Genomic DNA, 14,688 nt, shown 5'->3' on the forward strand with positions numbered 1-14,688 from the left:
TCAGGTGCACTGTTTGAAATACAGTGTTTCTATTTCTCACTGTATGCACTACTGAAATACACCATGTCATTTACTCAAAATCTTCTCCGTTTGAAGGGCAGGTCTTGGCTTTTATTAAGACGTTGCTCCAAGTCTCTTATGGTGTTTCGGAGAATTTCGATTTCCTTATTTTTCTCCTCCTGGAGATGCTGCAGCTTCTGCAAAAATGCAAGCAAGGGCTTCATTGTTAAATGTGAAGTAGAATTATGTAACAATACAATATGCTATTACTAATAAGAAATATTTTAATAAGAATATTTTTCTCAGTATTTTGTATCACAAAATTACAAAGATGTCTTGTCCCAGATCCTGTTTTTGTGACAACCCAAAGTCCCAAGCCTACAAGACCAGTAACACAGAGATACAATTTGTATCACAGTCATTTGTGTCCTCTCTAACTTAAGTTCCCAAGTTAGAAATTCCATACTTAAACCACCTAACATGTGGGCTGTTGCTGTCGAACCCGACCTGTATCAACATCAGTGCAAACAGATACAAAATGACTTGCCTAGAAGTGGGAGGCATGTGTGGGAGGGGGAGTAAGATGGACTCCCCCCCCCCCCCCCGCACGCACCCATCGCCAAAATTTTGTTGCAGAGCAAACACAGCAAAATCCCCAGGAACTGCTGTTTGAAAGAGGCTGTAACAGCAGATAGTATCTGCAGACTACAGGCTATTAACACACATACCCTTCGATAGATGCTTTGAGGCAAGACAGAAGCATCTGAAAATGATTTTGGTGTTTTATCCTGAAGTCTTGCTAATTTAGCATTGAACTGAAAGAACCAGGAAAAAATGAAACATTAACAATGAACAGGAAAAAAAAGCACGTTAAATAATACAAGTATAATTTTCACTTTTTTTAAAAATTGGGTTTTGTACCTGAAAGTAGTAATAGCAAGCTTGTCTACTATTTAATCCTAGGACAATGAAGCTATTTGAGTTTAGAAAAGAATGAAATTACAAGTTATTTTTCTTAAAAAAAAGCCTCAAAATACTGCAAAAAGCAAATAGTACAAATATTATAAAACAAATACATTTAGATGAACAAGACTACTACCACCAAAAAAAAAGAAATTTGAAGGCTCCACAGCTGCATGTCTGCAGGAAGAGAAAATGCAGAGGATGCTAAAAACCTCTGAAACCATCACCCTTCCCTCACGTTCAAAGGATAACCAGCCTGAACACTTTCACACTTTATTTCTTTTTCGCTGTGTTAAAGGTTTGAAGTATTTCCTTAATTGTTTCTGTAATGAGAATGGCTTAAAACCTGAGCCATGAAAACGTATTGAATTCTGCGACTCAGATCTCTACAGGATTTGAAGTCTTTGAACTTCTCATTCAAAGTTTTAATAACCTTGTTGAAGTTTATTTAAAAATGTATCTTCCCAGCATTCAGAAATCAAAAAGAATAAAAATCAGGAGAAAATGTTGTCTACATTTAGCCTGTACCTGGGGCTAAACTGTAACGGTCTCTATCACCTGACAACCCCTCACCAGCCAGGGAGGGGAATCGGGAAAAGGAGAGGAGACCCGTGGGCAGAAGTGAAAACAGATCTAACGAAACACCACCAGCACCAACAAAGGTATACACAGAGTTAGACTCGGCCAAGTGACTATGCAGCTGTCACCACCGACAGGAGGGCAGTCCTCCGGAGCAGGGGGGAGCCAGAGGAGGAGCAGGATGAGCCCCAGCAGGACCCCAGGCAGAACTCCGACAGGAATAGTGGCAGGGGCACAGCCCCCCCCTGCTTCCTCAGCCAACCTTCCCCCTTTATAATGACCGTGACATGATGGTACGGGCTGCCCCTGTAGCTAACTCGGCTCAGCTGCCCTGGCTGACTCCAAGCTGCTAGCAGCCTGCCCAGCATGGCTGTGGATGGTCTAGGATTCTATCCCAGCCAAACCAGGACAATTGTATTTTTTTTTTTTTTCAGCTTAAAAACTTAGTAAAGTTTTCAAAATAATGTAATTTGAAACAGGAACACAGCAAACTTCAGTCTTCCTATACAGCAGGCAGAACTCGACTCCTGAGCAGAAGCGACTCAGATACCATTATGGAAGGAAGCACATGCCACAGATCTTTGTAAAGACAATAATTTTTTAAGTTTTCTAGATTTCATCATATTAATTTTTTAAGTACGAATTAACATTTGTCACCACACAGTTTAAGTTTACCCACTGCCCAACTGATCTTTAACTCAGCCTTGTAATGCATACCTCTATCTGCAGTTTAATTATTTCATTCTGCTTCTCTTCATTTTGGATTTTCAGCTGTCTAGTTAGCTCTAATATTTCCAGTTCTTTTTTTTCTCTCTGTTCTCTATACTCCATTTCTTTTACTTCAACTAGTAACACAGTAACACCATATGATGATTATAGAAGATGTTTAGATGGAAAAATAACATAATTTCCCAAATATTAAAACTTTTTTGAACAGCAGGTCAATATTTCATAGGAAAACAATTTCATGCAAGTAAAAAACATACTTTAAAATTATGGGAAAACCACCCTGCCCCATCCCAGTAAGATGGAGTCTCTTTAAAGGATCATCACGTTTTACAAAGAGTTTGTCTGTCTTTTTTCAGCTACATGGATGACCAAAAAACCCTAATCTTCAAGGCTATGCCAGTAATGGAAAAAAATAATACTGAAATAATTTTTTTCTTGTTACAGTATTATTTATTTGTGAAAATAATGTCCTACTCTCCTGAGCATAGCTGGAACACTCTAACAGCAGTCTAACTTACAGCTAAAGCAATTTTCCAGTCAACATTTAACCCACAGTGTCATTCCTTCAGATTTTTAGGTCCAAGTTCCCAGTGTCTGTTCTACGTTTGGGGATTTCTGCTTACCCTGCCTTGCTGTACTATTGCATCATTACTTCTGTCTACACTCTCAAGCAAAGATAAAATTCAATTAAACACTGTCCACTTCTAGTTTCCACATGTTTCCACTAAGAAGTGGAACTTTTACTTATTCTAGATGAAGCACAGCTCCTACAGGTTACAACATGTTTTACCCAACGCTATAGCATCCAGTCTTCAGAGAACTCACATTTTTTTCTTGTAGCACAATTCAACTGTGTTATTTCTAATTTGTGGTCTTCCTCTTTGTTTTTAATTTCTATCATAAGTTTCTCAATCTGATCTTTATATTCCTGTGAATGTAAAAAGCTTCATAAAAATCTTGAGGTTTCTGTGCTCTTAGCCTTCTGCAAAGCATGACATTCATGTAAAAATGTACAGTATTCCTTAACTCGGTACTTGTTTTGTCCTTGATCTAGTAAATTCAAAATGCACAATTACTTCTTTCACAATCTGGCTGAAGTCCACAGACAAAAAATGTAGCAGATTTCATTGTATTACAGCTACCAGCTATGCTAAAATTGGAAATTTTCTTACTAGGAGACCCGGCAAATGGAGAAGTAATACTCCTTTCCCCAATCCAGGATCTGATACAATGCTGCAGTTGGTTAAGTGACTAAAGTTTTAATTCTGTGTATTTTTGACTGTAAGACTGCACAACAAAAATCACATCTAAAGTACAAATTTTGTTAATATTGCTTATACCAAAGATTCCACAACTTCATACCACCAGCAATAGCAATATCAGTGATATTCTGCAGTGGTCATGCTGGTGGCACTGATACTCAAGTGAAGAGTTTGAGCATGCCTACTGTAAGTTTGCGGCAGTAACTACTCCAGAGTTATCAAGGAGTTGGCTGTAGTGCCAATGTAGAGCCTTCTGACAAGGCAGGTAGCCACTCATCAGACCGATGCTCAGAGGCACTCACGAAGGCAGTTACTGACTGGTGGTGACAGTATACATGGACATAGTCGAGTAAGTGCCTTCAGAACAACCACCATGCCCATACACGTATATAATGCATAGAATCATAGTTTTCTCACATCTTTTAGAAGGCATTACTTATTTCATTCTCAAACTGTGAAGATAACAGCTCCATCGGGATAAAAAATTAATTTTAACTCGTAGTTAGTACAAACACAGGCAAAGAAAATCAGCAGTTACATTCCTAATCCTATGCAGGTAACAGATCTGCAATCCTAAGACTGAGAGACAGACAGAGAACTAACACAAGTTGTGACCAGCCCTCCTTTCCAAAAATGGATGGCATAGATAAAAAGTAAAGAGATGGTAAATGGAATTTATTGAGACACAAATGAAAAGTAGAGACTTATTACTTTTGTAGCATTTAGTCCCAAAGAAACTACAGACAGAATTCAGACAGTGCAGGCATTGTGACTATCAAAACCTTATTTCCACACAAAAATGTATTTTAATGCACAGGATTAGATTTTAGAATGTAAAATTAAATTTAAAGCTCAATTCAGCTAAAAAAATAAGTGCACCTTAAATTGAGCCGAAGTTCTCAGCACTTACTAGTTTCGACCTCTCAGTCCCTCTAACATATTCTCATATTGATATTGTCATGAGAACAACTCTTTTTACGTATGATAAATGTGAGGAAAGTGCAACAACAATAGTATCAGTAGCAAACCCAAGTCGTAAAGATATATGAACTGCTACAACAGAGATCAAATATTATTCCCCTACCTAAAGAATAATCATGTGTGACGTACCTGTTCACAAACCTTTAATTTCTCTTCCAAGATGTGGATGGTACCTTTCAGTCTATCATTTTCATCTGTGTAAATAAAAAACAATATGCTACACTAAAAAGTACATTTTGACAGTATTATTAGCATGAAAGCAGAATAAGGACATTACTTTCATTTTTTGACTTGTCTGAACTTTAAGAAACTTTTTTGTGGACATGATAATCATAATTTACAGAACTACATAATCTCAGTCTCCATTTTTTTAAGAAGAAAATTCATAGTTTAATCATAATATTTGCCTGGTATTACTACTTTGAACTCTCTTCAGCCTTCTGGTAACTGATGCATTAAAGAAAACCTAGATGCAAAGTTCTTTGGCTCAGAAAAGAAAAAATCATTATCATGGCTAAAACAGTTTTGAATCGGATGATTCAACTTTTTAAGTACTTGTTTCCCAAAACCCAGAAAGTATAATTTAGAAAAACCAGATAATGCTTGTTTGATTATTAAGTCACTACGAGTATTAAAAGCAGCCGTACTTCCAATTTTGAGAGATTTATTAATATTTATGCTACTATGCCTTGAAAACACAGTGGGTATAAAATTAACTACGTGGTGTACAGCTAAACTGTGGTATAAAGATATAGCAAATATTTATATATGATATTTTAAAATGGCAATGAGTAATTGTCAAGTATTTACGGATAACAGCTAAATTTTAATAACATTACACTGAAGATTAAGACTCTTTGGTTTAACAAGCTGAGAAAAACTATGCATAAATGCTTTAATAGAATACAGTCCAACAGCTGAATGATACTTTCTTACTTTTTGTAAAATTGCCTGTGCTGAAATAAATTTAAAACCCAGCCATTGATTAAAAAAACCCCCACAGAGGCAGAACTTCTTTTACATGTGGATTCTAAGTAGGATTATAGCAATAGACATTGCATATAGACCACCAAAATCTGCGTAAGATCGATTTTAGATAATTTTTTTTTCCTTTCTGTTTGGCTGTCAGTGAGTTTCTCTCCCTGAAAAAAAAGTAAATACAAACAAAAAAATTAAATGCCTACTCATTCTAAAATACAGTACAGCATATATAAGAACATTTTTGCTTTTACCTTTCACGTTACACTGGTTTTCAATGGTTTGTGTTAACCCCTTTATCACATTCTGTAGAGTAGCACATTCTAAAAGAAACAAAAAATCTAGTGTTTTTTAGTATTTTCTTCACAATTTTGGTTTTATATTTTGTTTATAAACTTTTCTCATGTATTTTATAATCATCTTGATTAAATATTAGTCTAAGTCTTCTTACTGACTATAGAAATAACTCAGATTATTATTACATGGTTACTGCTTAATTTTAGCTTTTAGTCTGATGATAGGTTAAAACCAATTTTATCAATCAATATGAACAATTTCATAAAACTATTACTTTTTTTTTTTTTCCTAGCCAGAAAACAAGGATGTTATTGTTTTCTGGGCAATAATGGAAGTTTTTCGTATCAGCATTCCAGCAATTTGACGTAATTAATGAAACTGAGGCTTACTTTCCTGACAGCATTTTTGCCAAGATTCTTTTTAACAAGACCAATACTATCCACTCATTGTGGTTTCTCACGCTCTTTTTACTGCATATTAACATGGCCCAACATATGAGTCCTTGTGGTTCAACATAAACTTTGATTGATTCGGAATATGCTACTATATCCCTATTATCTCATTTTAAACAAAACAATCATGTGTGTGTATGTATATCCATGCAACTTTTTATCAGTTTACATATTTGTAAGTATTTTTAATATTTGAACACCATATGGACGGCCTGTAATGTAACATTTGGTTTTCATTAAATACTGTTTTTATTCCTTATGTTCCTTGTAACCCTATGTATCAGTAAAGTTAAAAAACAATCAAAGACCGGGAAGACTGGGGACACTAAAACTGATGTTGCTTACTCATAAAACCTTTCTTTCTATTTCCAGAATAACACTGCATTTCTTAAGTGGCTTTTAATTTCTGCAATAGACAAAGTATGTTAAATAACAGTTACTCATCTCATAAGACCAAAGTTCTGTTGAAAATTGTAGATCATATAATTAAAGATTACAGTGCAAATAATGGAGTCAGAAAGATGAATTAAGATCCCAGCTCATAGATTCAGTTTTCCACTCAGTCTTTTCGACTGTTAGTCTATTCTTCCATGAACTCTGATTTTCATGCAGCCAAGTACCTTATCCAGCTATATTCTCTAGTTCCATGCTTCCAAAAAAACCACTAGAGGGAGCACGAAGAGCACAGAAACATGGCCTGTCCACAGTTCCTGTACTGATCAAAAGCATTTGTGGAAAAATCTTACTTGAAGTTGGGAGCGTTAGGTTAGCATGCCCATTTGTACCAACTAGTTCTACTACAAATTTTCTTCCATTTGAAAATGTATGGAAATAAACCCAAATGCTTGTAAATCATGCACAATTTGGAAAAAAATCTATGGATTCGAGTAAACAACAGGACAGCAGCTAGTCTTACAATGAATCACAGCTACTTAAGTGCAAGCCACTCTTTTGTCCAGTCCCAAAAATATCTGCTTATCTTTCTTGTCTTTAAAGGACATATCTTGGCAAATCCCTTACGTAATTACAGCTGTGACTGGAAAAAATTACTGGGAACCCACAAGTTTTACTTGCTCACATTAAGGAAGAAAAAGCAAAATTTTGCTAAATGGTTGCAGTTTTGTGGATCACTGGCATAGCATCTGTTACGGCTTCTGTGTGGTTCCTCCCTGTAGCGAATACTGGCTACACGTAGAAAAGACTGAACAGCCTAAGCACTCTTTTTCCATGTTTAATATCCATAATTTATTGCAGTTTCTTTCACCTGCAATTATAACTGAAGCTATTGGCTTTTTTTATAGGGCAATTACATCAACCATTTTTTCCCTTAATACCTTTGAAACACTAAGTAAACAAATATGCAATCCTGAAGATGCTAAACAGAGCCACCTTAAGTGTTCCATAGACAATAATATGATGGCTGTCTTTTTAAAAACTACCGTAGATTTTAGTTCAGAATTGTAGCCCACACCGCAAGAGTCCATTTAGTCACCATAGAAAAGGAGCAGAAAACAAGAATGCCAGACTTGCATCTGTCTTAAGTGGCTCTGCAATGATTTACATCAACAAAACCTGTGGTCCTGGATCTCACCTTTATTTAGCAAAGAACACATCAGGACAAAATGAAGCTCATTTTTCACCTCTCAGAACATGCATACATTTGCCCAGTTACTCATCTTTTCCCACCTTATCTTTGATTCAAGTGTTTCACTCTCCCCTCTCCCCTAAGTTTTAGAAGTTTTCTTTCTTCTTTTGCATTTCTTTCAGAATTCCCAGTCTTCTTTTACCTTAAATAGTTCTAGAGAGAGATTTCTGGCAAAGATATCAGGGAGCCCTCACGTTCTCACTTATACTTGTTGAAGATTTCTTGAGGAGTGAAATGCTGTTTCTATTTCTGTTTCTCATACTAACAAAGAGTTCTTTAGCCAGGATAAAATTCCACTTCCTTTGCCCCACCACCACTAGTAGCCACAAACCCTTCAGGGCAGGCAGAACAACAGCCTTTCCTTCCATAACGTTCTTTCTCTCTTCTCCTCTGCTGTAAGCAGCGTGTTTATTTGGAGTCATATGTGAACCATTTACCAGCACGTGGTCTTTCATGATTTTTCCTTAGCTGTCCTATGAATTGCTTTGTGGTCTACCGATAAGCCTTACATTCTAAGGCTGAGTTGTTTACCTATCCTGTAAATTCATTTGCTTTTGTGTAAAATTTGTAATAGGATGAACTTGAAAATGCTCTTCAACTTGAGAATGTACATTAATTAAGGTTGTGCGATGACACTGTTAATCAAGAAATTGCTGCAGCAGTCCAAACCCAGCAATTTCAGTTGCCTTTGGACCAAGTCTTCAAGTGATACTTTCAGAAAATGTGGCTGAGCTGGGTTCTAGGAAACAGCTTGGGACATAAGGCTAGGAGAAATCTTTTTTTCCAAGCCACACTTGGCACTATCACTGTATAAAAGCCATTCTTAAAACTAGAGTCTGTTAGGATAACTGTTGTCAGAGTAAGAATGGACCTATCAATGTGACATTTGGTTCCTTGCATCTTCTCCAGTTCCGCACATGATCCCTCTATAGCCCCAACAATAATAAAGTGTTTTCTTAATCCCACAGTGCTTTGACTTCCAAATACGTTTTACAAAGCATCAGACTACTACACACAACACTTTTAGTGCTCTGATTCTTAATACACAGTATGCTATTACCCCTTCTGAAGGGTCAATGTTGCACATGAATTTGATAAAGGTGCAAAGACCATTTCTATCCATTTCAAAAAGAAAACTCAAACTGTTCTAGAAACATTTTATACTTACTATACTTTATAATCACTACACCAACAATAATGTTCTTTTAAAATACTTTTAATAATACAGTCACTGCTGATCTCCAGTAACTTAACAGTCTTAACTGTTTACCTGAAGGCTCCTCTGACAGCATCTGCTGCAGATTATGGCAATTTGCTGCTCAAGATGTTTTGTGAAATTCTGCCTCCTATCTATAGCCGTACTAATTTGTATAACTACTATGACTTCAATATAATGGAAATTCGTTTTTTCCTGACTATCCCTGCTCCTAAAACTTTATAGTTCATGCTGATTGCTCCGGTATTTTTACTTGGACTTCTGCCATCCACAATTTTTTCCCATTATGTGTTTATAAACCACTCCAGAGGTCATTCTCTTTGGTTATATCAGCATAACTATCTCCTCAGATTATTTCACTCTTATCTCATCGAAGTGAGGCACTACTATTTACAAAGTTTAAACCTCTCTTCCGACTTTGATCTGTTTTCAGTCCATCCTACTTCCACAGTCCCTGTTGCAGTCATCCCAGCTGCTCTGATTTCCTGAGTTGTCTCTTTCATGTTCCCTGCTATCTTTTATTCCATAGGTTTTATGGTAAGAATAATTTCTTCTTTTTGTCCACCTTTTCCTTTCTCTTTTTTAAATCTATTTTGTATAAACCCCCTCCTCTCTGTTTTTGTCAACAATGAAGCCTCATGATCTGTTTCTGAGTAACAGTCCTGAATGGTCTTTTGTGTTTAATAGAGAAACTAATGGCTCTAATGAGTAAGACCAAAGTTCCATCCGGTTCACTATGTCACTTCACAATGCCCAGTAGAAGATACTTCAGGGAAAAGGAAAAAAACCTGGATAAAGGGGGATATACCCTTAATACATCCTCTAAGCTTCCAAAACACAAAAATAAGGGAGATGCGAGTGAGAGGTACTGTCTTCAACAATTTTTTTAAGTTTTGTTACATGAATTTTTCTAATCTTTTTGTACTAAGCTGTACTTCTGTTGTCCACAGGCTTCTGTGGAACTGATTTAACAACTTCACTTTGTAATGTATGGAAATGTTGCTCCTTTTGTTTGCTTTAAATCAATCAACAAGTTTGATTTCCTTCTAGTTCTCCTGTTACACTAAACAGTGAATATTCATTCCCTAGCCACTTTCTCTATGTCATTCATAATTTTACAGCTATGAGTCATATCAGCTCTATTATTTCTCTCTAGGCTGAAAAGTTTCCAGTCAACTTAAGTCTCTCTTCAGATGTTCTAAAACTGTGACCAAACCTGTCAGGGCCCCAAATGCATTCTCCCCCACCCACCTCCTGGGTGTTTGGCGCAGCTCAAGGCCAACTTAGAAAGAGTACAGCTGGTGACCTTGAAAAAAGCTGCTTGAAGCAAACTGGAAGATTCAGAAATGGCTGCGCCTCGTTCCCTTGGGAGCTGCTTTTAGGCTGAGGCTTTTGCCCTTGCCCTACCTTGAGCTATGCTGCAGCTGTGTTGCAGCCACATGCCATGTAGATCCAGAGCCTGGTCATGACCTTAGCAGTGACTTCCTGGCTTGATTTTAGACCTGCTTCATTCCTAGGGACCTGCTGGTGATCACTAGACCATGCCTGGCCCTTGCTACCATTTCTGAACCTGATCCTGATTTAATCTCCTGTCTTGACCTTGGACCTGTTCCATGACTACGTACTTGTTTTGTAATGTGGACTTTGGCTGACCCTGGCAGCCCTCACTGGGCCAGTCCTGCATAGGTACAGCAGGAGTGAGTCTTGGCTTCTGAAGTCCCTACCTCTGTGGGCCCTGTTACACGGTTGGTTCCCAGTTCCCTGTCCCTTGCTCCTCCCTGACAGCACCAAACCTTGCCATCTCTTCTGTTATCTTTTCTAGTTTTAGTATGTCTGTTTTGAAACGCATGGACCAGAACATTACGTGCAAATCACAGACTTTACAGGGACATGATGCTTATTTCTCTATTTCTTCCATAATCATGCCTATCACTGTGTTTGCTTCTTTGACGACTGATATTTTCAGAGAACTGTCAAGGACACCAAGATGTCTTTCCTGAGAGGCAGTCAACTAGAGCCAACCACTGTTTATATAAAATGCCTCCATATGCACTGCTACTGGTTTTCATCTCCCCTTTTTATCACCTGTCATTCTATATCACGAGATTCTTGGTATATCTGAATAGATTTGCACCACTAGCAAACTTCACTCACTTACTCAATAGCTTTTCCAATTAATTTCTGATTATGCTAAATTATTTAAGTCCCAGCAAAGATCTCAGTGAAATCAACTGGCAATCTCACTCCAGCATGAAACTAAGTTTATTCCTACCCTTTTTCTTAACTTTTAGCAAGTTGATTTTTTAGAGACCAAAGTTCTACAGAAAGGTACACCTTTCAGCAACTCTACAAACTACAGAAGAAAAAACAACTACAAATCTACCCTAAGTACTGGGTATTACTTCTTTTTTCAAATACCCATCTGAAAAGATACACTTCTAGGATTAAAAAAAAAAATATCTTAATTTAATAGTTTTCTCTTGAATTTGTCCTTTATTTGGCAAGTTTTTATTATGACGTAGAGGCTTATAATTCCCACCTGTAAAACAGCAAATGCCATTTCATTATTTAGCTTCCATCGAACAATTTGAATCCTCTTAATATTCACTATTATTATGATTCATAACTGTTTAGCACCATAATAACATCTGCTATACAAGAAAAGTAAAAGAAATACGACCTCAACTGATCACATCCTTGAAGGATTATATGGTATTCCTTACACTTTATAATCCAGTTGGAAACGTCACTCAGAGAAAATCTTGACGGTGACATTAGAAACACAAAATGGGCCACCACATTGTTCAATCTGACCTCTTCAGAGATTAAATCTCACACAGATAAGAAGTATAATCACTTTGGACAGCTTTTCAGTCCTCTAGAAGTTAAACAAATGCCTAGGCAGAACAAGGCACTGAGATTCCACCAATACCCAAGGTCCTTACAGAATGAACTTAACAGAGAGAGGAATACTAAAACTTTGATATACCAGTCAGCATGGTAGAGGGAAAATATATTCCAGCCAAATTGGGCAATCAGATCATCCCTAAAAAACTCAAATCACACAAGCAACTAAGAAATATAATTCTTTATGTCATCTCAGAGCACCAGCCCCACCAGCCTGACATGCCATCTCCAATTACAGGCAAGCTTTGACATTTCAGAAGGCAGCAAAATATGCATTCAAGAATGTATCTGGCTCATTTCTCATTCGGCAAAACATTTCTGGTGACCAGGAGAAACATAACATTCATCATACTGGTACCAAAGGAACAGCCCAGCTGAGGCCACGATAGTGTCAGTGCTGACCTTACTTTTCCCAAATGTTGACCCTATTGTTCTACACAGACATCTGAGCTGCTTATGAATTAACACAAGTCACAGGATAGCACTTTAAGTAAAATTACTGATGTTAGTTTGCTTAAAAATGCTGGATTTGCAAACTGTGGCAGTCCACTAGAAGCGCAAGAGGCCTGTGTGGATGGGAAAGGTAAACATCTGGGCACAATACCACCACCAGGTGTACTGAGCTCATCTGATCCTCTCCCTCTTTCCCTGCCAACACATTGTTTCCTCGGAAAAGGAGATAACACAGTAAAAAGAAAAAAAAAAATGAAGAGGAAAAAATGAAAGAAAATACAAAAGGAGTTTTCCTTTCATAGGTACTGCAAGCACTCAAAAGTCTCGTAAAGTGCATGCTTAGTAACATCAACTGGAAAATAGTTACTTTAATGCAGTTCTCAATATACATCTGTGGATTAAAGTTATTTAGTTTATGCAAATGAGATGGACTCCATTACATGACCCTAGATTAAGCCCTACTGTTTTTCACTCCGTATCTTAGATCCTTGCTACTTTATTTGTCTGAAAACAATTGAAATGTTTCTCAGAACTTCCTGAATATATGCAAAATCATGCCATTTTAAAAAGAAAAAATCTTACCTTCTTTTACTGATTCCTCCTTTGATTGGCTTAATGTTAACAACCTGTTACATTTTTCCAGCTGAAGAACCAGTAGGTTATTTGCTTCATTAATATCTGATATTTTCTAGAAAATTGGAAAAAGACTACAGTTATATTAATAGATTTTGACATAAATTTTAAATCTTGAGTTTTAAATTAATATAAAATTTAACAATTTCATAACAGTCACAAACCTGTATTATTTGCCATCTTGGAAATTCTGTTATAGGGAAAAATGATGCTGGACCTGAGAGCCTACGCTATGGTGAGTTTACCCTGCAGAACTGAGAATGCTGACTCACATCACTAGTAATAAACTGGTTTCTTCTCAATTCTGTAGTCCTCAGTCTGGATCAATCCTCAGGAAGGTTATTTCTACTGCTTTGCATATAAGGCTGTCAATGCCCTTGCTGAGCACAAACATGAGTAATGGGTGTGAAGATGAATCGGTATATTATGTTTTTTTCCATCAGAAATGCTAAATTTATTTCAGGTGCCCCTTTTATATTATCTCTAGTATGAATTTACTGATCAGGAAATCACCAGAGAGCTGGCCAACGTGGGCCTGACAAGAAATACAGCACTGATTTTCCTCAGTGGAACAATCTTTTCAGAACTGACATATACATAAAGAGAGCTCAATGCACATGGAATGTAAGAACAGATGCTCCTGCTGTGGCAATGACATTTTTCTAGAACAAGGAGCAATTTCTGAAAGGATAGCCCAGTAAAGCTGTGAAATACTGTTATCTCCAATAGTAGCTTCTGATACAAAAGGACACTTCCACGCTTTTCCTGAGAAGCCAAAATTGGCCTCTGCACCATTAAAATTCTAGCACAGAAACAAAGGCTTCTCAGACTCCACAGAAGTCACTCATATCATTCTGATACAGTCAATACAAACACTTTCCAAACAAAGCTGGAATTACAAGGCATATTAATAAGAGTAAGCTGATACCACTTAGAAGACATTTTCACTGGAAAAGCTTATTAAAATGCCACAAAATACTTACAGATAGCAGTTTCAACATTTTTTGCCTTCTTCACTCACCTTTTCTATCTCTGAGAAGTTGTCTAAAAGTTTATCAAGGTTCACCACACTGATTTTCTTCATAGTTTCTTCTTGGCTGTGATTCATTTATTTCTGGACTACATAATCCAGTGATCACTCTCTATATAAACAATAGATCTATGAATTCATATATTTCTCATTCAGACTATGTCAAAAGATTTCATATGCACAAATGTAAGCAGAACAAAGAACACTTTTTTAAAAAAAATTTTAAATTACTTTTGCATGTGAAGCTAAACTTCAACCAACTTAATCTTGCATTTCTAGCAAACACAATGAATCTTAGAAAGTCCAAGCAAAATCTATCAAACTGTTAGATTATATAGTTGAGTTTGGAATTTTTTGCTGCCATTAAAAAGTAAACCTGAATCCACTTCCATAGACACAACGATGCAATTTTACCTAAATATATTAGTGATTAATATCAGTGATGAGATACTGCAGCACATAAATCTTACCATATGAATAAAGAGACAGTATTTTGAAAAGCATCCATACAATTACAGATTATTAACACAATTCCTGTTTTTAGTAGGAATTCTATTAAATTC

The 14,688-nt window shown here is 36.7% G+C and overlaps 1 protein-coding gene across 1 annotated transcript; it reads right to left on the reverse strand.

Moving 5' to 3' along the window:
- Positions 1 to 48: 48 nt before the first annotated feature.
- Positions 49 to 14,203, reverse strand: CCDC152 (coiled-coil domain containing 152). The gene is made up of 8 exons (XM_009961259.2): positions 14,117 to 14,203; positions 13,045 to 13,150; positions 5,747 to 5,815; positions 4,644 to 4,708; positions 3,097 to 3,199; positions 2,260 to 2,387; positions 729 to 815; positions 49 to 197 (listed from the first exon to the last, which is right to left on the reverse strand). Exons 1-8 carry the CDS (start codon positions 14,201 to 14,203, stop codon positions 75 to 77), a joined length of 768 nt encoding a protein of 255 aa, XP_009959561.1. The 3' UTR covers positions 49 to 74.
- Between the last annotated feature and the right edge of the window lie 485 nt (positions 14,204 to 14,688).

This window comes from Leptosomus discolor, chromosome Z (genome assembly GCF_034619465.1).
Source record: "Leptosomus discolor isolate bLepDis1 chromosome Z, bLepDis1.hap2, whole genome shotgun sequence".
In the NCBI taxonomy this organism is placed as follows: Eukaryota; Metazoa; Chordata; class Aves; order Leptosomiformes; family Leptosomidae; genus Leptosomus; species Leptosomus discolor.